The sequence below is a fragment of the Meleagris gallopavo genome, chromosome 1 (genome assembly GCF_000146605.3).
Source record: "Meleagris gallopavo isolate NT-WF06-2002-E0010 breed Aviagen turkey brand Nicholas breeding stock chromosome 1, Turkey_5.1, whole genome shotgun sequence".
NCBI classification, from domain to species: Eukaryota; Metazoa; Chordata; class Aves; order Galliformes; family Phasianidae; genus Meleagris; species Meleagris gallopavo.
This window is the reverse complement of record NC_015011.2, coordinates 23,866,769-23,894,713: the sequence shown is the minus strand read 5'-3', so window position 1 is coordinate 23,894,713 and position 27,945 is coordinate 23,866,769. Positions and strand designations below refer to the sequence as shown.

The window sequence follows — 27,945 nt, the reverse complement described above, 5'->3', positions numbered from 1 at the left end:
TCAAGGCTACATTTTATTAGTTTTGAACAAAATTGTCCCAAGAGAATACGTTTTTCAAGTCAGGACAGCAGAAACAAGCCCATTATAGTTATTCTTGTTAAAAAATAAACAAGGACTGTATCTCATTTGAAGGGAGGCAATACTTCATTTGTTTTAAAATCATAGTTCTGCGACTTCTGCTTTTGCCTTTGTGAAAGGTAAGAGATATTTTTCCACCTACTTCATTCATTCTGTCCTTCAGTGCTTTCCTAAGAGGCCATAAACCCATAATAGCAAACTACCTGTAAGAAGCTGCCACTTTTAAAGTAAACACATGTTCTGATTTGACAGGCACCACCTGCTCGTGAATGTAATGTTTAACGCTGCTTGCAAACAGAGAAAGTATGTCCTTACAAAATCAAATCATGTAACAGCATACAGGAAACACGCAGCCACATTCTGTCCTTTTTGAGCTGCCTTCACAGGGAGTGCATGCAATATGTTTTCAGCTTAGATCATAAGAAAATTATTAGAGAAAGAGACAGTTAATATGCCAAGTCCTCGTTTGTGCTCCCGTGTGTCTGGCATCTCCTCAGAAAGGATGGCATCTCCCCCTTGGTGACTGGTTCTCTGCAGTGTCAAGGATGCCCCGAAACAGAAGCGCATATCCTTACTAGCATCTCACTGTGTTTCCCAGCCCCTTTTATCAGTGCTGAATGTTTGGGTTTTTTTGCAGGTGTCTTATTAGTCTGCACAGAATATCACATCTGAAGCTGACTACAGGTGCACAATTAAACTAAATCTGTAGGAGTTGTGAGGCAGTTTGACAGCTTTTAGTCAGACAGCGTGTGAAATACTTTGCACCCCATTTTGTGGCCATTGTTCACAAGGGCTGCTGACACATTAGAAAGCGGAAGAGAGGAACAAAAAGGACTCAAATCTGGCTCTGTGTGCTTTATAGTGAGCAATTCTCTGCAAGAGGGTATTAAGAGGAAGCTTGGTTACCTAATCATGTAGGTGTTTGCAATGTGGGTGTTCATGAGAAAGCAGGTTACCTAGGCTGCCTTCATAGACAGGGACAGACACAGGTATGCCAATGTGAAGTTCCTCTCATCCTAATGTAATCGACTAAAATAGCGTTACTGAATTCCCTGCATGTTTTCCCTTGAGTTTTTAGAGAAAACAGGTAGCTTAGATGTCTTTGTTATCAATAAGAGGTGGGGTGAGTCCCACTCTTTAGTCCATACATTAAACAGATGTCTGGAAGCTGTCAAGCATTTAGCAACTAAGAAAAGACAGTAATTGTCTGACAGTTAATAACTAGTTAAAAAATTAGGAAAAAAGTGCCACATTTTACACATTGAGAACAGTGTTTTCTTAGCTTAAAGACACATAAAACTATCAAATAATCTTCAAATAATCTTGATAACAAATAATTTGTATGCAAAAAAAAGTCTGTTCTGTGTTTCCTTTTTTATTTTTATTTTTATTTTTTTTGGTGTGTGTTTGTGTGCTTTAAGCAAGACCGTATTTATTATATATTCTGGAAAGAGTTATTACCTTAATCTCAGCATTATTCTTCTGCACCAACCCTAGAGGTATTATCAATTACTCTTATTGCTGAGGCAGGTGAATATGATTTACACACAGTTAAAACTACAAACAAATATTAAATAGAGTGCTTTCTCCTTGAGCGTAACATTTGTTAGCTGATATTAGAAGATCTCACAAAAATAATTACGATCTATGAGAACAGGGGTTGGGGAGAGAGTGTTAAGATTCCTCTCTGAAAGTAATGCCTCTGATTTTATTACACTGACCCACGATGTCAAAGGTGGATATTGCTGGTGTGGCAGTAGAGGCAGAACCTTCCCACCAATATTCCATTACATGTTGTTGCCGTGTGACTGATGGCAGCAGAGGGGCAGTCTGACAAAATGGCGCCTGATGCAGAAGTGTGGATGCAGCAGAGGTGCGTCATGGAATTCCTCCATTCAAAAAAAGTGACACCCATTGACATTCGTTGACACTTGCTGAATGCTTATGGAGACCAAACAGCAGATGTGAGCACAGTGAGGCAGTGAGTGGTGTGTTTCAGCAGAGGTGGCAGTGATGTGAAAGACAAGCCTTGTTCTAGATGGCCGTGCACAACTGTTAAAACACAAAATGAGCTCATCTGCACTAATCAGAAGACTATGACTGGGGAACTGTGTACAGAGCTAAATATCAGCTTCAAAGCACTGGTGGCAATGTTGGAATATCACAGATTTTGCATCAGGTGGGTCCTAGGAATGCTCACACAGGAACATAAAGAACATCATATGAAAGTCTGTTATGACTTACTGAATCAATGTGAGGCTGAAGGTAACAGTTTCCTGGGTCACACTATAAACGATGATGAGATGTGTTGTCACCGTTATGAGCTGGAGTCAAAATGACAGTCTCTGGAGAGGCAAAATGTGAATTCCCCATTGAAGAAAAAGTTCAAGACACAGCTTTCAGTGGGTGAAGTTATGAGATAGGAAAGAGGTGATCCTTCTGGATTCCCTGGAACCCAGACAAATCATCAACTCTGACCACTACATCATGATGCTGACTAAGCTGAAGGCTTGAACTTCCAGAGACAGGCAGAGAAGAAAACTTATCCCAAGATAACACCAGGCCCCATACCAGTTTGAAGACTGTGGAGCATGCTGTGAGTCTTGCCTGGGCTGTCCTATAAAACCTACCATATAGTCCAGATTTCCTTCTGACTGCCATCTATTTGGGCCAATGAAAGACAGACTGTGTAGGCAACATTTTTCTAGCAACAGGACTATCACAACAATTGTGAAATTGTTAAGTGGGTCAACTCTGGTGGTGCAGATTTTTATGTGTGGCTTGCAGCCTTTGGTGAAGTTGCACAGCTAATGGTGGTGACTATGTTGAAAAACAGTGTTCTGTAGCTAAGAATTTGCTCTATCAAATAGTGTTGTTGTGCATCTGTTGTAGTTTCCATGGAATAAATAGGAGGCATTAATTTTGGAGCAACCTATGTATATGTTAAAGAAAATCCAGTAAATGCTTCATTAGTGCTGGGTTTTCTGCTGTTTAGCATCATTACATTAGATTTTTCCTGGCTTAATTTCACTTCCTGCATAAAATGACAGCAAGGATGTATTTGGACCAGCCCTACATACTTTTTTACAATAGGTAATGCATGTTCCAACAAATAACATTGTGTGTCTATTGGACTTCTTCACTCTGTTTACACCATTGAAAGAAATTACTAACCATTTTTTAATTATTATAATTACAGCCTGAAAAGTTATTTGTCTTTTCCATGCCATATATTACCCTGAAGTGAAAGGTAGAAGAAAACAGAAGGGGAACTCATTAAAAGTCTGATTAAAATACCATGTTGACATACCTGCAAAGAAATATATCAGACAAAATCCAACTACCAAAGCAATGGGAGTTCTGGAATTAATTTTAGTAGGGCTAGGATTTTACATTGATGAGAGGGGGAGATATACTGGGCCCAGTAATAACCTGGAGTTTATTTGGAAGAAGATGTAGAAACAGGAGTCAGCAATGGCACCAACAACATTGCAAGCTTCAATAGAAATGTGAAGCAGCTGAAATCAGCTTAGATATTAGGTATGCAACAGCACAAACACCAGTGTCCAGGTGAAGATATTGGGTAAATGTCAAAGGTACAGATGCATAACATGACTCCTGTGTGCAAAGTGAAATTGGAAGGGAGCTGAGCAGGTCATCTCACTTAAGTGCCAGAAAAGCCTTTATGCCAGAATTCCACGCCTCCTTTTGACTTCATGGCCTATAGGAGAATTATTATATTCAGATAATCATGCTTTAAAAATGTTAGCACTATATTTTGCATCCTTCTTTCTGGAAATGTCAGTTAGTAACAGGGATTTGTTTGTGTGGGAAGTAACTAGTTAACATCAGAATAAGTTAGAAATCACCTGCAATAGCTTTTCCGTACATAAAAGCCTCTTGATTTTGAGGTCAGAATCCTCTGAGCCAGGAAGTAAAAGCAATTATCAAATTAAAGAGTTGGGAGAATCTCCCATTTCCTGATGGATCAGGCAGTCAATTTCTAGTCTTTGAGCTGCTGGACTTTAATCTGTCACTGATCCAGGACTGAACAGCATTGTTACTCTGTTCCTGAGGTCAGGGCAATTTACAGGGAAGGAAGAAGGAAATGTTTATCTGGCAAGATTTTTATTTATTTATTTGTTCAGCAAAACCTGCGGGACCTGTGACATCCAAAAGAGAATGATTAGCAGTCAAAATCTCAGTACAGGTGATCACAGTTGTAGTATATCAGACTTCATGTGAAATGTTAACTTCTAGAGAGCAGCTCAGCTTAGATTGTATTTCCCTGGAAGTCTGAAGAGCCTGGTATCTGAGCCTGACTGTACATCCCAGCACTTCTCTGTTCACATGGGGGAATGATGCAGATTGCATATTCAGAGCTGGAATCGATCATTCTTACACAGATACCACAGCGGGAAACAGGAGTCCTGTGCTGCCTGGGGACAGACGAGATAAAAGGTGTTCTGCCAGTGCCATAGGGAGGAGTTTATCTTTTTCCTTCATCTTTTTAATTCCATATCCTTTCTGCCACTGTTTTAGTAGCAGAAGTTATGTTCTCTGACTGGCCAAAGATTTTGATTGCTTCCAGAACAACTCAAGCTTGTTTCTTTCACTGAAAAGTGCCAGGCATCTGCTTTCTGATTTCATAAATAGTAATGCCTTGAAAAACGCTTCAAATTTGTCTCTTAGTGTTTTGCCTAAGGAAAGGTAGCAAGCCCTTCTTTGCCTGACTCATGGTTCTGACTCTAATGCGGGATGTTCCTCAACAGGGAGCGCTGGAAGAGCACAGCTTTTTCCAGCAGCAGTGGTAGGCCATCTGAGACATGCTCATGCCCCTAGTATGAATGGAGTGGCCATGTGCAGGTGAATGAATGGTTCTGAGTACCTTGAATTGCCGCAGTTGTATGGGAGCAGCTGTGCAGCAGTGCTGTGCTGCTAGGTGGGCAATGCCGGTTCAAGGAGCATCTGGCTGTCTTGGGGCTTCCAGCTGCGTGCTGGGAAGGCTGCCTTGCAGTGCTATATGCTGGAAGCCCAGTCTGCCCAGGGCACTGCCAGCAAGTGGCTGGGAACCTGAGGTAGTCGAGCCTGTGTTTTTGGCAAAATTCCCTGACATAGGGAACGTTGCGAAGCTGCATCAGGGCAGGGTCAGTTGGATATCAGGAAAAGGTTCTTTATCAGAGAGTGGTCAGACACTGGAACGTGCAGTGGCCATGGTCACAAGCTGCTGGAGTTCTACAGCGTTTGGACAACGCCTTCAAACATAGGGTCTGATTTTTGTGTGGTTCTGTGTTGGAGGCGGGAGTTGTACTTGAGGTTCCTTGTGGGTCTCTTCCAACTCAGCAGATTCTATAATTCTATGGTTCTATGACTCACAGTGGCGTCAGTGTTACTGAAATAGCTTAAGGACATAGGCTGGATAAGGCTTACAGGACAAGTTAATATTTTTTATGAGAGCAACCGTAAACTTAGATAAGCTAGACAGTGTTTGGGCACATGAGCACTTTTCCACATCTATGCTTCCATGAATTGTTGTGGTTTGCAGAGATCTGTGCTAAATGCAACTACTCAAAAGTCTCCTGTCCACCTCTGCCAGTGAGGCACAGAAATCTCTACTGGTGCCTCTTTCTGTCTTACATGTGAACAAAATGGTATTCTCTGTTTTCTTCACTGGCAAAATATTTATTTCTAGCACAGCCATAAGTAAGTTACATCCCAAGTGGTGGAGTTTGGTTCCTACAGTATTTGCAAGCCTGCATTCCTGTCATTCTCTGCTGGGAATTTTATCCAAGACTTGTTTTTATGAAACTGCCTTCTCCGAGGTCCGAAGAATTCAGATCTAGACTTTGATTTTGGCTTTTCCACCTGTGGTAACAAGAGCATTTATCATCGTTATTATAGAGGAAACTCTAACAATTAACATATTGAATCAATTTTATATGAAAGTATATTCTTTGCTTTTATAGCAATCCAGCAATTCAAATATTTGTTCTTGAGACCTTACAGCTTGAGATTGTTCTCTGAGATAGAATGATGCTTTGTTTAATCACCATTTCTGATTACGTGAACAGGTGAAGAAATAATTGTGTGGAAGACTTTTTTATTTTATTTTTTTACAACTTCTGTCTAACCTCTGTGTGCAGTATTGCATATTGTGCCTCCATTTGGTCTGTAGCTTGAGTTCCTTGAATATGGAAAATACATGTCAGATTCTTAAAACAATTTGTTAACAGGACATTTTGAAGTTCCCAGACAAAGATTATACAGTGCTGGGAGAAGGTGGAATCATTCTGAGTGGAGGCCAGCGAGCACGAATCTCACTAGCAAGGTGAGCATTTTGCTATTTCTATGTTTTACATACAGGGGAAATGTTATGACTGAGCACATAAATACATGTGGGCTAAGACCAAATATGTAACTATACCCCAGGCAGGAGCTTCATGTTACTATCAGAAATCTGAGATTTGCTCTGCAATTTCATTTATGATACATCTGTACATCTATTTATTGAATTTTAAAAATTTGCTGCCAGATGCATGCTATGGCTTAGCTGAAGATGAGTGTTCTCCTCCTGATGCAAGATGCCACTGGGAGATTCAGAACTTCATGTGTAGCTCTTGAGTATCAAAGAAACACTTGCGATATACGTAGACAGATAAAGTAGCATGCCGGGATCTTTGCCTGCTGTGATATTTACACAAAGCAGTCTGTACACCGACTAATGACAAACTCTCTGCCTATAGATAACAAACCTGAAAAAAATCCTGCCATGTTTCAGTAAGTGTTGTTATTAGTTTAGGAATTTTTGTGTCATACAAAAAATAAGTGGAAAACAGCGGTTAGCTTGCGCCAATGGGTAATGGCCTAGTCCTGTCTCTTGGACTTTCCAAAGTCAGGAGATACTTTTGAAGAAGAGCATGTTTTCATGTAGATTAGCTGTATGTTTCAGCTGGATTGCTTAGCTAACGTCAGAAATCCAGGAATGACAGCTGTAATGTGTAAATGGTCCTGTTGGTTTCTGTGCTGAGTGGCTCAGAAATGCTTGGTAGAAGTAAAATCTCATTATAGTGATCCACTGTGGCATCCCATGAAAGATGTGCATGCCTGTTTGAAGCTAAAAGATAGATTCATTAAAATAGGGAGCCTTTCAGTGAGGATATTTATAGTGCATTTGTAAGAGAGGAAAAGGGATATGGGTGTTTCTGTTTTATATAGAAAGACAAGAGAGAAGTGGGCAAAGTTTCCAGAGAACAACAAAGAAAAGGGAAAAAAGAACCCTAACCAAAACCCACTTAGATTTTCATACAAACTTCACACGAAATATTTCTCAGATTCACTGAGTAATCATGTATGTTGTTTTTCAGATGATCACAGCTCATTTACTGGAGTGTCATATAATGGAATTTATGTTTTTATTGCCAGCTGTATAATAATTATTTTATAAACAGTTACATGTTCAAAGGCAATAGTTTATCTGCTTTAAATTTTGATTGTGCTCTAATCTAAACTCAACATACATGAAGGTGTGCAGGTCCTTGGGTTGCAGATGAAGGTCTGTGGAAGCCAGAGAAGAAAATGTAGGATTATAGCCCTGAGTCATACCTTCCTTCACTGCAGATAACCTGGGCATTATTTGCTTGGACTGGCTGCATGCATCTATCTGGTGTACCTCTTGCAGTCATATTAAATCAGAATCCCTTCTGTAAGTGCCATCAGTGATTCTTCCTGAGAAACAGATGCAGCTTGCCTGAGTTCTGCTTTCTAACAGTACTGCCAGTGCTGCACTTGTGACAGGGCAAACTAAAAGCCCCTGGAAGGAAACACACTGTGCTCACTGGCCCAGCACTTTGAAGTCAGTCATATACAGCTACTAAGTCCACCATACAAATTACAGCCATAACGGAATGGAATGAATGGAACTGTTACTCCATCAAACAAACTGCAGATGTTTTACTGATGAAAATGCCGAGAACAGCGTGAGCTTTTTGTTATTGTGCAGCCACTTCATCATAACGTATGGCCATTTAAATCAATCGTGACATAAAGCTGCTTGGTTTATTAACATAATATACTATTATTGAGGGTTATTTCTCCTGGTGGTCAAATATTTTCACATTGTTTAACATAATTATTTTAAAACACAATTAAAAAGTACTTTAAAAAGTACTGAAATTAAGTTGTCCAAATTTTCTTTACTGATTATACCCTGATTTGTATCACATCATGATATTCATACTGACAGAGGAAGGCAAGGAGTCTTTTTGAAGTTCTGATGAAACTGATCTACAAAGCCCATCTTAACCACAGGATTAAGTATCACTGACCCATGTCCAGACATATGTAGCCTAAGAGCCTAATGCCACAAATAATTTTTCACATCCTGATCTCAAAATATTGTACAGTCCTGTTTAAGGTAATGCTTGCAAGCTCATAGCTTGCTAACACACTTGTCCTGGCTCACCATTTATCTCAAATTACTTTTAAAACTAAGATCTTGCACCAAAGTCTTTTTAGGCACTTATTTACATACGTGTAATATTTCCTCAGGCATCAGAAGACATTACAGGGGATTCTAAATTCCAACTAAAATGTTCATTGTACATCCAGAAGGACTGTCAAATTCGGGCTTTAAAAACATCTGTGAGAAGCCTCTGTAAAAAGCAGCTCTATTTCTTCCTTTGTACAGAAATTAGTGAAAGATTTGTTTAGTACTTAACGTAGTCTGCAGCAAGGAAAGCCTAAACTGAAAAGTGTCTTATAAGCAGACTAAATGTTGCACTCCAACTCCGAATTTATACTTTAGAAACGTTTTTGAGTTAGAAATGTAAAGGCAGTCCTTTTAAGTTATATTTATGTGAATTTGTAAGAGTTGCGAAAGTTAATTTCATTTCTGTTTTCTCTGCTCAGAGCAGTGTACAAAGATGCTGATTTGTATCTCATGGATTCTCCTTTTGGATATTTAGACATTTTTACAGAAAAAGAAATATTTGAGAGGTACTGTATGTTTTGAAATGCTGTACTTAAGAATTTCATCAAATGACTTAATGTAAAACCAATAACAGAAATCTCCCTCTAATTGTTATAGAATTTAAGAACAGTACAAAAATACAGAAGTGATTAAAATAATACCTTTGGGGAATGTTATTTTATAGAATTTTTGTGAGTAAACATTTCATGTTAGCATTAGGATGGGATATTGTGCATAGGAGGCCTGGGCCATATTGAACCTGCTGTAATCTATTAATCCCAGGGTATAACACTTCATATCTGGTGCATCTGTCTACCAGAAGGGCTCTCAGTTTAAAATTTGTATCTACTATGTCAATATATATTTTGACTTTTTTTTTTTTTTAAGAAAGAAATTTTAATTGCTGAAAGAGTAGTCACCTGAAAGTGCCCACTGAACAAGAGACTGACAGAATGTTGGCCAAACATGTAGACTTCTGACTTGTCCTGTTAGAGTAGCTCAAAGAACTGAGGACACACACTGCCATCCATTAAATTTGCAGTTACCAAATTTGAAGCTTTGAAACTGAGCTAATAAATCTAAGTAACTCTAAAATGAGAAGAAATATTTCATTTTCATGTTGAACTGTACTTTATTGGATTGATCTGAAAATGGTTTATTTTTCCCCCTCCTTTGGCTTCTGCTCTAAATATGCTCATCCTTCACACATTCCAGCCTTACCACTTTCTTGTAGTTTGAGGGAGCACCCAAGACTGTGCATACTTGGAGGGAGGCAGGTGTGGATTGAAAATGGAGGAGATAAAAGCAGTGTCTAATTATGAAAACAAAAAATCTAATTTTTAACTTTCATTTTTTATAGTTGTGTGTGCAAGTTGATGGCCAATAAAACTAGGATCTTAGTTACTTCAAAACTGGAACATTTGAAGATTGCTGACAAAATATTAATCTTACATGAGGGGAGCTGCTATTTCTATGGAACATTTTCTGAACTTCAGGGTCAAAGGCCAGACTTCAGCTCAGAGCTGATGGGATTTGATTCTTTTGATCAATTCAGTGCAGAGAGAAGGAATTCAATTATAACTGAGACTCTGCGACGATTTTCCTTTGAAGGAGAAAGCATGGGATCAAGGAATGAAATAAAGAAGCAATCTTTTAAACAAACATCAGATTTTAATGACAAAAGGAAGAACTCCATAATTATTAACCCACTTAATGCAGGCAGGAAGTTATCGATAATGCAGAAGAATGGGACACAGGTCAACGGACTGGAAGATGGCCACGTTGACCCATCAGAAAGGAGGATCTCACTGGTACCTGACCTGGAACAGGGAGATGTGGGTCTACCTCGAAGTAACATGTTAAACTCTGACCATATGCTGCAATCTCGGAGGAGGCAGTCTGTGTTAAGTCTGATGACAGGCACTTCTGTGAACCAAGGCCCACACGTCTCCAAAAAGGGAAGTACAACATTTCGGAAAATGTCTATGGTGCCTCAGACAAACCTGTCTTCTGAGATAGATATCTACACTAGGCGCTTGTCTCGAGACAGCATCTTGGACATAACTGATGAAATTAATGAAGATGATTTGAAGGTGCGTGTTGATTTTCTTGATCTTTTTTGGATATGGTGATAATTTGAGCAATATACTCCTATGCCCATTTCTACCTGACTCTATACTCTACAATATTTCCTGTGGAATGTCTTTTCCTCAATATCTGTGAATATTTTTTAAACTCAAATACTATCTTGAAATTCTTAAAAATATTTCTTGTTGTCAAGCTGCCTAGCTGTATTCTGGTACGAATAATGAACAGACGAATAAGCTGTTTTACTCTGTTTTTATGGGTGTACTGGAAATCATGCAATTAAGATTGAGTTTTATGCCAACAACTGGAGCAAAATTCCTTTCTTTTTCTTATAATTAACAATATTATGTGATGAAATACTATTCTTTCCAAGGTTTCCAGCCCCCCACCCCCCCAATTTTTTTAAATTGTTTTCGATAGGATACAAAAAATTTCTATAATAGTTTACTTTGTGGAAAAAAGTCTAGAAGAAATGTTGAAACTCATAATTTGCTGAAGCACTGTCCATTTTTTCTTTTGCTTTATTGTTTTGAGCAGAATAAAAATCCCTTTAAATATCTATGATTTCACTTTAACAGCATATTAGTAGTCTACATTTTAACATACACTGGAAGAAAATTGCTGTTGATTAACTATTACCCGACTTTTAGAAGTACTGGAAAAATCTTTGTTGTTTCTTTCAGTGTTATCTGAACATTTCAAATTATCCCTAAACTGTGATGTTGGAGTGAAGATAGTTTGATCACCCAGTATCTTCCTCACCAGCCATTATCAGGCAATTTGAATCGAATCATAGAATGATTTGGGTTGGAAAACTTAAAGATCATCTAGTTCGTGTAGCTAAGTGACCTTAAAGATCACTTAGTTCCAACCTCCATGCATGGATGCAGGCTTCCCCCACTTTCCATTAGACCAGGTTGCACAGGGCCCCATCCAACTTAGCCTTGAACACCTCCAGGGATAGGGCATCCACAGCTTCTCTGGGCAACCTGTGCCAGAGCCTCACCATTCTCACAGTGAATAATTTCTTCCTAATGCCTAATCTAAATAATTCCTCTTTTAGTTTAAAGCTGCTCTCCTTTGTCCTATCACTACATTCCATGATAAAAAGTCCCTCCCCATCTTGCCTGTACTGCCCCGTTATGTACTGGAATGCCACTATGAGGTCCCTCTGGAGCCTTCTCTTTTTTGGGCTAAACAACCCCAACTCTCTCAGCCTGTAGCGTGAATGCTACAGTTCAATTATTTGGAGTCAGGAGAAAGAATGACATCTTTCATGTGAGTTAGCAGAATGAATGACAGCATTCGTGTGTCAGAAATTTTCACAAATGGGTACTATTGTCATTGTAACTATGGTCTTATCAATTCTCTGTCAGGAATGCTTTACTGATGATGCTGAAAGCATGGGTACTGTTACCACGTGGAATACTTATTTCAGATACATTACCATCCACAAAAGCTTGATTTTTGTACTAATTTTATGTGTGATTATCTTCTTACTTGAGGTAAGAAAATCTGTTCCCAGTGTAATTTTCCTGCAATGTTTCCTCAAATTATATAGTTTGTGATAGAAGTATAAAGGGATAAAGGATCAAGACATTAGTTGATGCATGTATTGACCAGTGGCAACTGCTGTTAAAATGATATTTTTTTAAATATAATTTCTCTACCTTTTAGTTGAACATTGCTCACTGAAGATAATGATTAGTACATGGCAAAAGAATATCCACCAACTTAGATTATCTCTGTTATTTCTTTTATATAAACTGTTGTCCTGAGGATGTCTCTTGTTCACAGGTGAATGAATTCCCATTTTCTATGAAAAGATATCTTTACAGAGCCTTTAACAAGTACACACGTATCAATCCTGGAGAGTTGCTTTTAAAAATGTGTTATTCGTTTTTCTCTCAGTTGAAAGAAGAAAGGGTAATAATGCAGAAAGCTGAATGACTTTTATGGTATTTAAAGACAGGTAGGATTTTCCTACAGTGTGCAGAGAAGACTTTTTTCCAAGTACAGTGGAAAACACTGTGAGAACATGTGCTGAAGAACTTCTGCCTGATCACATGCCTGATCATGCAAATCTGATTATTTTACCTACTGTGGATGTTTTCTGCTTTTTGTCTTTTTTCAGCTTAGGAAAGGCTTTTAACGTATCTACATAAACTTCCAGAATCTTCTTTTACAATTAATGTGCTAAATTGAGAGCTTTTTCTAAGGCATGAAACAGATTTCATAGAAAAGGCCGTGATTAATAGGGACTATATTGATATGCCAACTTATAAAATATAGCACCTTTTTCCCTTGCAATTTTTCAGCACAGGAAGAAAAAAAGAAGAATCCACTAGGAATATAGGATTGCTTTTTAGCTGATTGTGCTAGTGAAGGGTCTTCAACAATTCTAAGTTGACATTCTACCTTCTTTTAGTATCATCAAACCTGGAGGAGGACGTGAGTGATAATAGGCTGAATTTACAGTAATGTTGCATTCTGGATGACTAAATTAGTTCTTCTGGAACCAATGACTTTGTATCTGGAGCTTGGGTCTTGTTTTAGATCCCACATTTTTAAACCACTTCCAACAACAAGATTGAGCATTTTAATGTGTGGCTATTCTTATTATGTAAGTTCTATTTTCATGGTGTGGAAAATGGCATTATAGACATACAACAGCAAAGTTAAATGTGATTTGTAGTAGAAAAGGAAATTTTGAGGTTCATGGCTCTATATTCAGCGTATATTTCCACTACCGATTACAGGTTTTTGCTTTTTGAATTAGACTAAAAACTTTTTAAATAATTCAAAAGCCTCATCTTCTAACTGAGAACAAACCTGATGACTATGAATATCTATCCATCATGATTAAAGTCCCCAGTGTAACTACTGCTTAAATAGAATCCTATTGATAAATTAATGGGCTGCTTCAGATACAGCACAACCTGTGCAGCCTCTATTAAACCTCTGTGTATGAGGTGAAATACCGTGCAAGTTGAGTATGTGGCCTGCAGTTGCCCTTCTGGCCATAGGTGATGAAGAAAGTCTAGTGCTAAACACTGAAATATTGAACTGAGAGAGTAGTGACAAGTAAATTGAAAGTGGAATTTTAACAGCCTTCAGCACTGGATAGTACTATTGTGAAAATGCTAGATATGCTATTTTAGATTTAGAATGGATTACTTTATATTACCGATCCCAGGGTGGGTTCGCAGAGAGCACCATGAATAGGCCATCGGCTGTACTTTCTTTCTAGACTTGTGGAGTGTGTATTTGTGTGTGTGTACCTCACTTGAGTGGCTCAAAGCAAATTTCCTAGGTGTAGGACCCAGAGTTAGTGAACTAGAGGAAGAGCAGTGATGCATGGAAACATTTAGAAAAGTTTTGTATTGTCTTGCAATACCATCTATCACTGTCTTCCCACCAGTATTCTGTTACATTTTGTTGCCATTTGACTGATGGCAGCAGAGGGGCAATCTGACAAATGCTGTCTGACATGGAAGTGCGTATGAAGCAGAGGTGTGCCATTGAATTCCTCCATGCAGAAACATGGCACCCATTGACGTTTGCTGACTCCTGCTGAATGCTAATGTGGATCAAACAGTGGATGTTATCACAGTGAGATGGTGGGTGGTGCATTTCAGCAGCAGTGACGGCAACAAAGAAAGGCCACATTCTGGGTGACCATGCAGATTTTTACGAGCTCTTGTTCATTGCTGGTTAAAAAGCGTAGCTAATGGTGGTGACTATATTGAAAAGCTGTGTTTTGTAGCTGAGAATTTGCTCTATCAAATGGTATCATTCTGCTCTTTGTATTTGTTGTAGTTTCCATGGAAATAAATAGGAGGCATTATATTCAGAGTGGCCTGTGTACATTTAGATAGACAAGAAATCATAAGTAGAAAAAGAGACAGACTGAAAAGACAGCCTACATGAAGTTCTCCACTGACTCAGAGAACAGACAATATTTGTTATAGAGAAAGCTTCCATTGGGCACAATAAATAGAGTTGAATTCCTTATCTCAAAATATGCTAAAGTAGATTGTGTATGTGGAGAAGTATGTAAAGCTAGCAGCCAAACAAGATCAGACAAATAGATATATCAGAGGTAGGTGTCACCTGAAAAGAACAGTAATGCAAGAGTAAAAATGTTAAAGGTTTTGAATTATTGCCTTTGAATATATTGGGAAAGAGACCTGTTTTCTTTCTTTTTTTTTTTTTAAGAGCCATCATGAAATATTAGCTTTTGAAACTTAAAATATGTTAAAGCATACACTGAGTATTCCTTGTCATTCAGAGTGCATTAACAAGCCTTTGTTAATAGTATGGTAAAATAATAAAAGAATATTAAAGAACTTGAGTGCCTGATTGTAATAAAAGTCTAAATGTAGCTTTGTTAGTGGGATGCACTAAATGGTTTCTGTGGAAGAAGAAGCTGATCTGGCAAGGTTTTGCTTCAAGAAGGTTTGATTTCCATGCATTTACAATGCTCTCTCTCCAAATAATTATAGAACAACAACAACAACAAAAAAGTAAATGAGAAGATCATAACGAGACAAGACAAAAAATTAACTGTTTTCTCTGGTCACAGGTGGCTGCTTCTCTTGTTCTGTTATTATTTCTTCAAAAGTAAGTAGTTCTGATTATTATTGAAGTATTGAAGAATACTTTACATTGATTTTTGTTGTACTTAATTAATAAATTCTGCCAGAAGTCCTTATGATAGGCTCTAGCTTAAGTTCAATAAAATTCATGGATGGAGGTGGTACCTTACACTGGTCCTTCTCCAAGTGCTAACATTTGTATGGTTTGTGTCTTGTTACTGAATGCATAGCAGTGACAAAAGACGTTTCCTCAGGCAGCTCACTCTAGAGATGTGTGGACTTATTTCTGAATATGTTGTGGTTCACTGTTGTCTTTCAATGACGCAGATGAGACATTTGCTTAGGAACGTTTGAAGTGAACAGTTTCTATAAAACTCTGTATGTTATCCTCTGCTCACCTAGAAACCTTCCAAGAAGTTGCAGGGTCCAGCAGATGAGGGTTAAAACATGCTGAGCAGCAGTATGGCTTTTCCTGTGTTATTGCTTTTGATTCTTATTTTAGTCCTGTAGAACTAAGTCTGTATGTTCGAGCATAGGAAATACAGTAATTAATGTGTGATTTGGGGGGGAATTTTGGTCTTCTCTTAGCCTAGGTCACTAAGGTTTTGGACTAAATTTTATCTTGTAAAAACACAACAACAACATATTTTAGAAATTACTATAAATGCTGATAGATGTGAGCATCTCCAAAGATAAGTAAAGAAAAGAATATCGGCACTATATTGCCTTGGCCCCTGAGCACACACAGACTAATTTTGTCTTACTGGCACTTGAGATAGATCATGATATATATGATGGTGTGGGTCCAGAGGAGGGCCACAAAGATGATCAGAGGGCTGGAGCACCTCTCTTATGAGGAAAGGTTGAGGGAGTTGGGACTGTTGAGCCTGGAGAAGAGAAGGCTCTGGGAAGATCTCACTATAATCTTCCCATACTTGAAAGGAGTCTATAAACAGGAGTGAGACTGATTTTCAGTGCAGATAGATAGTGACAGGTCAGGGGGAAATGGCTTTAAACTGAAAGAGGGGAGGTTTAGGTTAGAAAGAAATTCTTCATTCAGAGGGTGGTGAGGCACTGGAACAGGCTGCCCATGGAATCTGTAGATGCCCCATCCCTGGAGGTGTTCAAGGACAGAATTGATGAGTTTCTGGGCAGTCTGACCTAGTGGATGGCAGCCCTGCTTATGGCAAGGGGCTTGGAAATAGATGATCTTTGAGGTCCTTTCTAACTCAAGCCATTATATGATTCTATGATTTTATTTCATAGGATAATAATTCATATAGGATAGGATATTTCATAGAATAATAATAATAAATGACAGTTAAACTATATAACTAATAATTAACTTAGTTTTAAAAGAAATGAATGTTGCAGTGTATTTATTTAGTAAAGAAATTAAAAAGAAACTTGCAATTTCTGATAATGCATGTATTTTTTATTTATATCATACAGTAGAGCTGCAAAAATAAATGAGACACAACCAGAAAATGCTACCAGTGACAGCCCTCCAGTGATCATCACTGACACCAGCTCCTACTACATGATTTATATTTATGTGGGAATTGCAGATACCCTGCTCGCCATGGGAATTTTCAGGGGCTTGCCCCTTGTGCATACACTGATAACAGTATCTAAGACTCTTCATCAGAAGATGGTGCATGCAGTTCTTTATGCACCTATGTCAGCATTCAACTCTTTGAAAGCAGGTAACTTGAATGGAGACTGATTGACTAATGTATAGGTTTTATTTTAATTAAACAGTTTTTATTCTGCTAAAGGATACTGCTGCTTTCCATTTAAATTGTCAGTCAAGCTGAATGATAAAAGTTTGCTACGTAAAGTGATTTGTGAATCTAATGGTTGCACTTACTTTAAGTATGGCATATTTCAGTTGTCAGTTCTGATTCTGAAATAACACCTTTTAAGTTGGCATAGAATGAGAAAATTCATTGTTAGAAGTTTGAGGCAATAAAACCAGAAGAGGTTCTAATGAATAGCCTTTGTCTAAAACTGTAATAGAAAAGATATAGTCTAAAGATACGTGGTGAGTGACAAGGAATCAGATATAGATGATAAATAGTGCTTTATTTCATGAGCAGTCCTACTGAAATGGCATAAAACATCAGTTGGTGTGAACAATGGTATTCATATTCAAATTTGGCTCAGAAGTTGATACAGAGTTCATTACATAACTGGTGCAACAAGTTCTTTTTGCTGCTAAACGTGAAATTCCTTTCCCATGCCCTACTTAACTGGTACATGCTGGACTACAGAAGCATTGGTAAATGACAGTATAATATAGGATCTTCCTTCATTTTCCCATTATATTCTTACTTCCGTTGTTATTTTATGGTTAACACAGTATTTCTGCTCAGAAGCTAAGAAACTGGTATACAGACTAATAAAAACACTGACGTACAAATTATCCATGTATCAGCAAAGCCTGATGCATAAAGAGTGCAGACTTTACGGCAAGTGTCTGGGTTTCTGTCCTGTTTTACATGTTAATTTATTTTAACTACATTTTTTTTGCCTGAGATTCCAAGACCTGAATCAGAAATTGTAGAACCAAATTTGTTCATGATGTAGTTCCATTAAGCTGTAATGGAATTGCTTGTAGTAGAATAAATCTCGTACTTACCTTTAATATTTTGTATTTAGAAAAAAGGAAAAAAAGTTTGTTTTGTTTGTTTGTTTGTTTTGTAAAAGTAATACATGTAGGATTTTGTGGGGAGGGTGTTAAAATGTTTTACTTATATATTTATTCTTAATCCATAGGTGGTATACTCAACAGATTCTCTAAAGATACAGCGATACTGGATGATTTACTTCCACTGACAGTATTTGATCTCATTCAGGTTTGTAGAATAGAAGTTCTCAATTTTGATGTCTTTTGGCATTGTAAAGTTTCAGTTGTACATCAAGTAAAGAAATTATGAAATGTGAAGAACTAACAGGAATTAAATCCCAACAGTCTCTTTCTTTCAGTCTGTTTACATAGCTGCTCATCTTGTAAGTCAACCACTGCTTCTGTTTTTGAGTTCTTGCCATAGGTCTACCTACGCTCTTTGTGCAAACTTCTTTCGAGTACTTGGAGACAGAAACACTTTTACCCAGCAGTCCCCTTCAGTACAAGTCCACATTCACCTTCAAAGATGTAAAATACATTCCTTGGTTCCTTTCAGTTATTTTGGATCAAGATGAATATAGTCAGTGAGGCCCTTCTTAACTACTTGTTATGAAAGACAAGATTTGGGGTTAGGAATTCTTTGGAGGAATTTTATGCCCTGAGAGTTGTAGAACTGCAGGATTTTATTTTATTTTTAATGGCAATGCTTGGTGCCATTGTAGCTGCTGGGAAATTCCACACATTGCCAGATCTTGATGAGCTTTGAATAACCTCAGTACATTTACACTGAAGAGAACACTGAAGAAATATAAAGACAGAGACAATTCCAGTGCTTCTTAGAGGGGCTGCCTTTCCTTGTTCCTCATCCCACCTATTCTGAGACTGCAGCTCTGTATGGATCCCAGCTCACGTCAGTAGTGTCCCAGCACTACTGTTGACACACTCCATCTGTGAATTTGCTCTGATTTGCAGTTCTTACATGATGATCTGGTTAAAACCAAGTCCCCTTTCCTTTTTTATTAGTAATTGACCTGAGGGAGGCAAGTGCAGCTCCACTTTAAGAAGTTCAAGAAAATAGGAACGTTACTTTGCGCACTGCTGAAGTCATGAATCTTTGCTGAATGAGTAAACGTGGACATTAAACCATTCTCTGAATAGCTGATGTCATTTTCAGTGCGAATAGTAATCACTACTGTCTTTTCTGGTGTGGTTTTTTTGTTTGTTTCTGACATTTTGGATCTGCCATGCAGGAGTTATTCCGAGCTGAATTTTGTTAGTCCATCAAATTCTGTGTCAAACTCTATACAAGAAGCTGACTAGCTTTTCATATTTCAAGGTTAAAAAAAATAATCTCTACCTGTAGCTTTTCTGTTCTGATGCCTTTCAGAAGCTAACCTGTAATACCTATTGGTATATCTCTTTCTCCTGAGTTTCAGGTGTAGGGGCTCCTGGACATGCATGGCCAGTTGCCCTGTCTTTCCTTTTTTGTTTCTGTAGAAGATCATTAAATCTACCCAGTGTCTTGAACACTTTTTACCAACTTTTTCCTTATAAGACATTTCTGCTCATCCTCTGCAGCTTTTGAATTGTTTGGCAGTTTCCGACTTCCATGGACACTGCATATAAACAATGTCAGATTCATCTGAAAGACACAGAAATTGTGACTCTCTATGTTGGTTATCACAGAGTCAAAGGATGGTTGAATTTAGAATAAATCTGTGGACCTAGTCCATATAGGACAGTCAAACACTAGGATCTCTTCAAATGTTCTGTTCAAAGCAGTGTCATCTACAGCCAGATTGGATTTTGGATACCCTCAAGGGTGGAGACTCCACACGTTCTTTCAGCAACATGTTCCAGTGTTTGACTGTCCCCACAGTGAAAAAGGTCTTTCTCATCTTTAAATGGAATTTTGTCTATTTCAACTTGTGCCCATTGCCTCTTGTCCTTTCACTGCTTGACAGTTAGAAGAGTCTGACCACCTTCCCAAATCAGCTCCAGATACCTACGACCTAATAAATTTTACATCAATGGCAAGAGATAGTTTCTGTGATGTTTTCTCTGGCGGCCATCTGACAGAGTATGAATTACAGCCAGTTAATGACTGCAGTACCTTTAAACAAGTTTAAATGCCTGTGTCAGTCTTCCACCGGTACTTACAGTGGCATCATCATTTTTTGAAATCCTTTGCATGAGATGCTGCTAGCATATATTGCTAGTCCCAAAGGTTTAATATTATCTCATTCATGAGATTATAGTGAACTCACTGGACATTTCTACTTACAGTCTTAACCACATTTTCTCAAAATATTGAACTGCCATTGGTTAACTGGATTGGCTGTTGCAGTCATCACCACTTTGAACCCTGGATGAAGTCTCTACCACTTGTTGTGTTTTTTAAAATGAAGGCATACAGGAAGCACTGGAGTAAGTCTCGTGGTCTGGCCTCCATCCCAGACCTAAAAGCTCGTAATCTGAGGTCACTGCAGCACAGTCCTGTGGCTTTTAATTGATCTTCATTAACTCTCTGCTGGCATTCCCTGAGCATATACCAATGTAGCCAGCCTGTGTGTTGATTTTCACTACTGACATTTTGGAGAAAGTATTATTGTCTGTTTGTCTTTACGCTTGTTTTGTTTTTTGAACCTGTGAGACAACACTAATTTTTATATTCAGCTTTTTAGTGAAATAGGTGTTGGACCTGTGGTAGAAGTATGAGGTATGATCATGGTCTTTGCAAAATTTAAGTGAATAATGGAAATGGGAATTAGAACAGCCACTGTGTTACTCTATGATCTCAAGTAACCTAAGACCTGTATAATTTGGCAGATGTCATTTGCATAGCTCATTTTCTTAATAGTAAAATATAGAAAAGATGCTAAATTCTGCAGTTTGAAAAAATTAATAAACACAAATTAATTCTTGCGTTTCTATAGACCAGTGCTATACAGCCTGTATAAGCACAACCCATGTGTGTCAGCATTCTTTTAATAGAAAGGGGTAGAGTAATGAAAGAAATCTTTAACTAGTCCATCTGTTAATTTTTATTCATAAACTTTGATACTGCCATTGCACTGATTGTATTTCTGATGAAAACAGAGGGTAGGAAGCCTGTGTTGAACACTTCATGTTAGTCTGACTGTGAAAGACATCAGACTTGGAATACTGGAAATCCAAATCATTCCTTGAAACCATGTAGATTTAATAGCTAACACACAAACTGCAAGTAACTTCTTAATGTGAAATTAGCTCTGTTTTCCAACTATTTCTTTCTTGAGATAATGGGCAAAACCTGGAACACAGGAAGTTCTGTCTGAGCAACAGGAAGCACTTCTGTGCTGTGCGGTTGGCTGAGAACTGACACAGGTTGTCCAGAGCCTGTACAGTTTCCTCCTTAGAGATCTTCAAAAGCTGCCTGGATGTGGTCCTGGGCACCTTGCTCTGGATGTCCCTGCTTGGGCAGGGGTTGGACCATATGGACCCAGAGTTCCCTGCCAACCCCAGCCATCCTGTGATTCTGTGAGCTGGTCAAGTACAGTGATGTTTCAATGTGATCATCATTTTGTTGAAACTGTACATTTGTAATTGCCTTCTGCTGATAAGTTTGCAAGTTGAAGTAGTTAAGTGTGAAAGGTAACACCCTGATATGAAGTAGTTTTGCTATTCTGCATACATGAACGTATTTGTGTTTCATCAATTTAGATATGGGACAGAAACAGCCCAAGTGCATAAGGTGCTTCTAAAGTAAAGATTGACTTGACTTAAACAAATCTGTCTGGAGATACTGAGGATGAGGTCTCAGGAGAATGGTAGCAGATTAAATAGACTAAGTTGAATGATTTTTCCCTTTTGAGCCATCTGTCCCCTTAAAACATTTTATTTTTTTTTTTAACTTCCTGAAACTAACTTTTCATACTATAAATCCTTTCACAACTTGTCTCCTGTCTTCTGATCAAGATGACTAGAATCACTAGGTTCACATGTAGGTTACAGTCCCAGTCACAATTTATGATGTACCATTTCCCATTTTTTCTGACCCTTGGAAAACTGATTGGCCCAGAATCTGCAGGAGAGTGGCGCTCAGCTTCTGAGAGCCTAGCACACCTAGCCCAGACAGGACAGGGTCAGCATCAGTAGGTTTGAAAGATGACTGCAGGTACAGCAAGTATCATTGTTTTATCATTGTTTTGTCATTATATCATTGTTTTAACTGGAGTGAGTGCATAGCTACTGTTTTTGTGTGTATGTGTTTGACTTCATAATTTACAAGTTTGCAGTACTGTCTCTACCACAGAAAACATTTCTTCCATGTATTAGGAAAGGTAGATATTCCTATAGGTTGTGGATCTGGTCTCAGTTATTCATGATCTTTTCATAAAGGCTTGTTCTCAGCTGCAAGTACTACTTAAGTTAGCATTTTATGGTTATCAAAACAATGCTTAGTTGCCGTGGGAAGGAAATTCATCACCAATCTCTAGTCTATAAAATAACAAGTTTACTATATCAATAGTATTTTTCTTTCATTCTACAGTTAATACTGATTGTGATTGGCGCTATAACAGTAGTCTCAATATTACAACCCTACATCTTCCTGGCATCAGTGCCTGTGATAGCAGCCTTTATTGTGTTAAGGGCATACTTCCTCCACACTTCTCAGCAGCTGAAACAACTGGAATCTGAAGGTATGAGCAACAAAATTGGTAGACTACTAAATCCACCACAAATCAATTGAGAAGTGATTCACCCTGTCACCTCTTTGCCTGTTCTCTTATAAGATGCCGTTGTCTCTGGGAGTAGAACACTTATCTCATTAAAAACACTGCTGTTACTGATCCAGCCAGTACTGAGTGCTCTGCTGCCAAAGAACAATGGAGAAGACCTATTTAAAGCTGGGCTTTAACACCACTGCAGCTGAAAACAAATAAAGTCCTGAAATTTTCTTCAAAGTAAACTTAATTTGAAAAATTGTGATCAGATTTAGTATGTGCCTCACAATGTTGTTTCTTTATAAGAAAACTTTAGAATCTCCATGCATTTCTTCTATGAGTGCAATTAGTTGTTTCTTCTGAGTAAGTTATTTGACTAAATTTCTTCCTCTCCCCTATTATCAGACTAGCATATTCCCAATTAAAAAGGAAAAACTGATTCTGAAGTGTGGGGTTTGCAGATCAGGACTGTGGTCCTTTACAAAAGATTGGCAGGATCTGACAATCCTCAGTCCATTGTGAATCACCTTGCCTTTTACTCATGCATAAATTTAAATTTGCTCAGATATAAATCTAAATTTGTTTCATATTTAGAGGGGTTTAGCACTGGCACTCCATTTTTTGTGTAATTCAACGTTTCCTTAAAATTAGCACCATGACAGGAGAGTGGAATCCAGAGCATTTAAGTACTCTTAAAAAAACGTGCTAAAAAACCCACCCAAACTTACATGATGGAGTTGTCAGAATTGTAGGAATTAATTTTGGCTGAGGAGGAGCCTTCTTTCTCTTGTGACGTCTTACAGCTGACCAGGCGTTTCTCCAAGCAGTATGCTGACTGAGGAATTAATGTGGTCACTTGCTGGCAAGACACTGAATGGAACTTCAACCCATTCATGAAAACACTGTTGTGTATCCTCTGCTAGGATTACTTCAACCATGTATGCCAACAACATAGATAAATTAAACTGATGACAGTAGTTACACTGCTAGGAGTCAGACACAGGGCTGTGGATTTGTGTTATATGAAAAGTATTTTCTTATGTGTGTTTATGATGTTTGTAATTTAAACACTTTACAGCTCGGAGTCCAATATTCACACATCTTGTTACAAGCTTAAAAGGACTGTGGACGCTGAGAGCCTTTGGGCGGCAGCCGTATTTTGAAACCCTATTTCACAAAGCTCTGAACCTACACACAGCAAACTGGTTCCTCTACCTGTCAACTCTGCGCTGGTTTCAGATGAGGATAGAAATGATTTTTGTTGTCTTTTTCAGTGCAGTGGCATTCATCTCTATCATAACCACAGGTACAGTAACTTTACTGGAATACTGAAATGCAGGTTTTGCCTCTGTTTAACAGCTCATGTGTGGACACTTCTGATGACAGTAAACCACTGCACAGTTCAGCATACATTGCAGTCCCTGACTGAAGTATGTCAGAGAGTAGAAATTGTGTTTTACTTAAAATAGAAGTTATACCACAGTTGTCTGCTATTGTAGAAGACTCACTGAAGGGATTAGTTTGCAAATAATATCTGAGGGGCCACAGCTTTCTTTTCCTGACCCTAACTGCTGCAAAAGTAATCTGGTGGCTTCTAAACCACATAAAGATAACCACGTGAATGTACTGAAAAGCTTGGATGGTGATTATTATCTGTATAGTTGAAGTTTTTTAGTAAATTGAGGTTAATACTCCTCTCAGTTTACAAATAACTGAGTGAAAATGGAAAGATTTAATGATCTCTTAAAGCTGCATCGGTAGCGAAAGTACTCATTCATTTTTCTAATTCCCACATACTGACCCATTTCCTGATGTGAATTTTTGCAAATTCCATTAAAAATCACCTCCAAAATGGCTCACCACTCCTAGTAAACAGAGTACACACAGGAGAAACACTATATACCTTACTATTCTACCTGGATGTTGGGCCAGGCATAGCCAGTCTTTGACAAGCAAAGTAGGAGCTGAAAGAGCCCAATGAAAACTGAATAATTCAGCTTTGTGGAAAAATTCTGCAAGTTTAGCTACAAATAACTTTTAAAAGAGTTTCTAATTCATTGTGCTCTCATTTACATTTTTTTGATTTTCATTCTCAGGCATTATACTCCCTCTCCCCTGTTTTACATTGAACTTTTTGTTCAGGATCTGTGTTATGACAGCTGATGAGCAAGAATTCAGTGACTTTAAGAATGAAGTTTTTTATTCTAACAGTATCTGGGTTTCATAGCTGATCATACTTTTCTTGATCATACATACAGTACCAGATCTGGAGGTTGATGGCCCTGGCTGCGGCAGGGGAATTGAAGCTTGATGATCCTTGGGATCCCTTCCAACCCAAGCCGTTCTATGATTCTGTGATTCTGTGATTCTATGATACCAAGATTTAATTGCAAATCAAGATCAGGGTTTTTAGTGCATTCACTGACAGAATCAGGAGTTTAATTGATGACTAAACTCTCAATCCTCTTGTATAATCAACAATTCCATGGTTTTTTTCCATGAAATAAAAGAGAATTTGAATATATATTTTAAGATGTTATATGGATCTTATATGCAATGTATGAAATATATATTCATTTTCTGATCTTTGTTGGCCTTTTATTTTCATATATTAAATCTGTTTTTCCCTTTGCAGGTGATGGACCAGGTAGAGTTGGCATTATTCTTACTTTAGCCATGAACATCATGGGAACCTTGCAGTGGGCAGTGAACTCAAGCATAGATGTGGACAGCTTGGTAAGCATAAAGTGTGCTCTGCTGTGGTTTGTTAGTTTAGAGGTGTTGCTTTTCTTTGTTGATTATAGGTGCTCACTGAGTTATTATCAGATCTGTATAGTAATCAGAAATGAAAAAAATTCCCTTTCACCTTTCACACCAACCTCCTGGCTTTGGGACAGCACTGAATTTTTTCATGATCGGAAATTTTCCTGGATGAGAAAAGGGAACGGCACATGCTTGCTCTTGAGGATTCAGATTGCATAGCAGTTATGGGAAAACATCTGAAAGACTTGGAGTTGCTTTGTTATGGTCATATACCTAATCAAATCTTGTTCCACTTAACAGCTTTGCACAGCAGATTTCAATGGATGAGGCTGAGCTCCAATCATGCAAAGTCAGAAGCAATTTAAAAATCATTCCTAGACTTAACTGGTGGTCTTTTTCTGGTTTTGCTTAGAATAACTTATGAAATAAAGCTTTGCTGACTTTGTGTAGTTAGCTCATTAATTGAGACTGACTTTAAGCTTTAAGAGAGAACAATTCACAGGATTATCTTATCATCACCTATTTGTTGAGAGGCAGACAGGAAACTCATAAAAGAATACATTTGTTATGGTGGTTTTCATCATGTAATAGTCAATTCTCTCTTACAATTAAGGAATTCCGGGATTGATTTTCAACAGAATTCTTGTAGCAAAATTCATATAAACCCTAATTACATCTGTAAAAAAAAAAAAATCTAAGATAAAAAATACTTTGCATCCAGTCATACCCTCTCTGACTGCTGAAGTATCTTCTCAAGCCAAGACTTTAAGGAATGGAAAACAAACAACTTTCACAGGCGACAATTAGATCCTGATTAGCTGAAATGAATTGTTTTTAAAAAATGAAGCAGATTAATTTTTAAATAAGTGATTCAACCACCCTCATCTTGAAGGAAATCCTTAAGAGCCCCAAAATTGGGAATTAACCACTTGCAAAGTCTAATCTCTTGTTGACACATACAATTGGTGATAGTCCAGAAAGCTGACTGCCATTCAGGGACACATTTTTTCCCTATCCACCAATTGTTTTATGATGATTCTTTCTTCAGTTGTTAGTACAGGCTGTCTTGAAGGGCAAGCAGCTTGTGCAAGGGCTTGTTTGCCAAAACTGCAAGACAAGCCAGACTGCAGTTCTGTGACCGATACAAAGTAAAACATTTTATTGGTAAGGCATGGCACTGAACATTCAGTGAACTCTCTTGTATAAGCTCTATTTTAGCCTTATGTGGCATTAATGTAGTCACTGAAATATCACAGTCTGTGAGAACCATGTTCATTCATACTGCTTAGTGCAAACTGAAGATGCTTCACACAAAAGCAGAGAAAATCTTGGCATAGTATTGAGAGGGTGCTGGACACACTAAGTTTTGATAAAGAACTTCCCCTTTTTAAAATACATTGATGCTAAGCTGTCATCTATTAATAGTAACTAGGAAGTAACTCCCTTTCCCCTGAAAAAGAACTTTGCAAACTGCCTTATATGTTTGTGAGTTCTTTTCTCTGTATTAAGACAAACTAGTATATTGGAGCACTGGTTCTATTAATGACAGTCTTCTAGACAGTGCATCTGTTTATAGATAGATACTGTGGTCTTGTTTTGGTAATGGATTGCTGCCCTCCCCCATCCCATGGATGTTTAAGTATCCCAGTTGCCAAGCTCATAGATATTGCTGGCAGAATGGTTTCCTGACATTGAAAAGCTGCTTCTGTGCACAAACAAATAAGAATAGCTTCATGGTTTCAAGGCAATAAAACGGCTTCATTGGGTAATTCAGATATATTATTTCCTACCCTTTGTCCACATTTGACACTTCCCTCTTTACAATTATTTGGTTAAGGATGTCCTGCAAAGGCTTCCGTGTGTGCCTGGTTTAGTGTTCTATTTTGGTTATATTTCTCTCAAGCAGTACTCTGAGCTCCCAGTTGTATCAGATTGGTGAGAACTGACGCATCTCTGTGTGTCTCCAGTTACCAATACACACACACTGCTCTGAGTGAGATCACTTATGCCCTTTTGTGAGCCGCTGTGACATCCGTGCTTACAAGGCAGCACACAAGTGTGCCTGAGTGTACACAGTTATAGGTCGTGGTCTTTGGTTGTCAGATAAGTTGGTGTTTTCTGCAAATGATTGAAGCCCATGGCTAAAGGCACAGCTGCTGCAATTAGTACATGACACTAAACTTGTGCTGAATTCTTTAACAAGATATGTGAGATACGAGACATGAGTGAAATGGTGCAAGCAAAAGGACAGGAAGAAGAAAAATAGGGAAACAGGATCGTGTGACAAAGACAAAAATGCACCAGAAGAAATACTGACCAAACAGATAAGTAGGTGGCTAATTTGACTTTATTCCACATAGCTGCCTTCTTGAGCTGCTATGATGCTGGCATATGTTTTCAAGCAATCTGAGAATCTAGCTTGGATTTTTGTTTTTACATACACAAGTATTCTCGTCTTTGGAGGAACTTCTGTTCATCTTTATTTGTCTGTAACTAAAAAATCTCCGTTGTCTTTTAATACTCATAATGGTTTTGGCACTGCATTTTCTACAGTCCTGATACTTTATCTGCTCTGGTGTTTCGTTTTTTCTTTCTTTCTTTCTTTCTTTCTTTTTT

General features: G+C 38.1%; 1 protein-coding gene across 2 annotated transcripts in view; it reads left to right on the top strand.

Annotated features, from left to right (window-relative positions):
- CFTR (CF transmembrane conductance regulator) overlaps positions 1-27,945 on the top strand; it is a 70,762-nt gene that overhangs the window by 23,956 nt on the left and 18,861 nt on the right. Inside the window, exons 11-20 of one of the 2 annotated variants that reach the window (XM_031553218.1) lie at positions 6,312-6,406; positions 8,986-9,072; positions 9,906-10,638; positions 12,010-12,138; positions 15,219-15,256; positions 16,684-16,937; positions 18,010-18,089; positions 22,392-22,542; positions 23,645-23,872; positions 25,202-25,302. In XM_031553218.1, coding sequence (XP_031409078.1) covers positions 6,312-6,406; positions 8,986-9,072; positions 9,906-10,638; positions 12,010-12,138; positions 15,219-15,256; positions 16,684-16,937; positions 18,010-18,089; positions 22,392-22,542; positions 23,645-23,872; positions 25,202-25,302 — 1,896 coding nt within the window. The remainder of the gene's footprint in view (positions 1-6,311; positions 6,407-8,985; positions 9,073-9,905; positions 10,639-12,009; positions 12,139-15,218; positions 15,257-16,683; positions 16,938-18,009; positions 18,090-22,391; positions 22,543-23,644; positions 23,873-25,201; positions 25,303-27,945) is intronic. The other variant, XM_031553221.1, reaches the window with a different exon arrangement.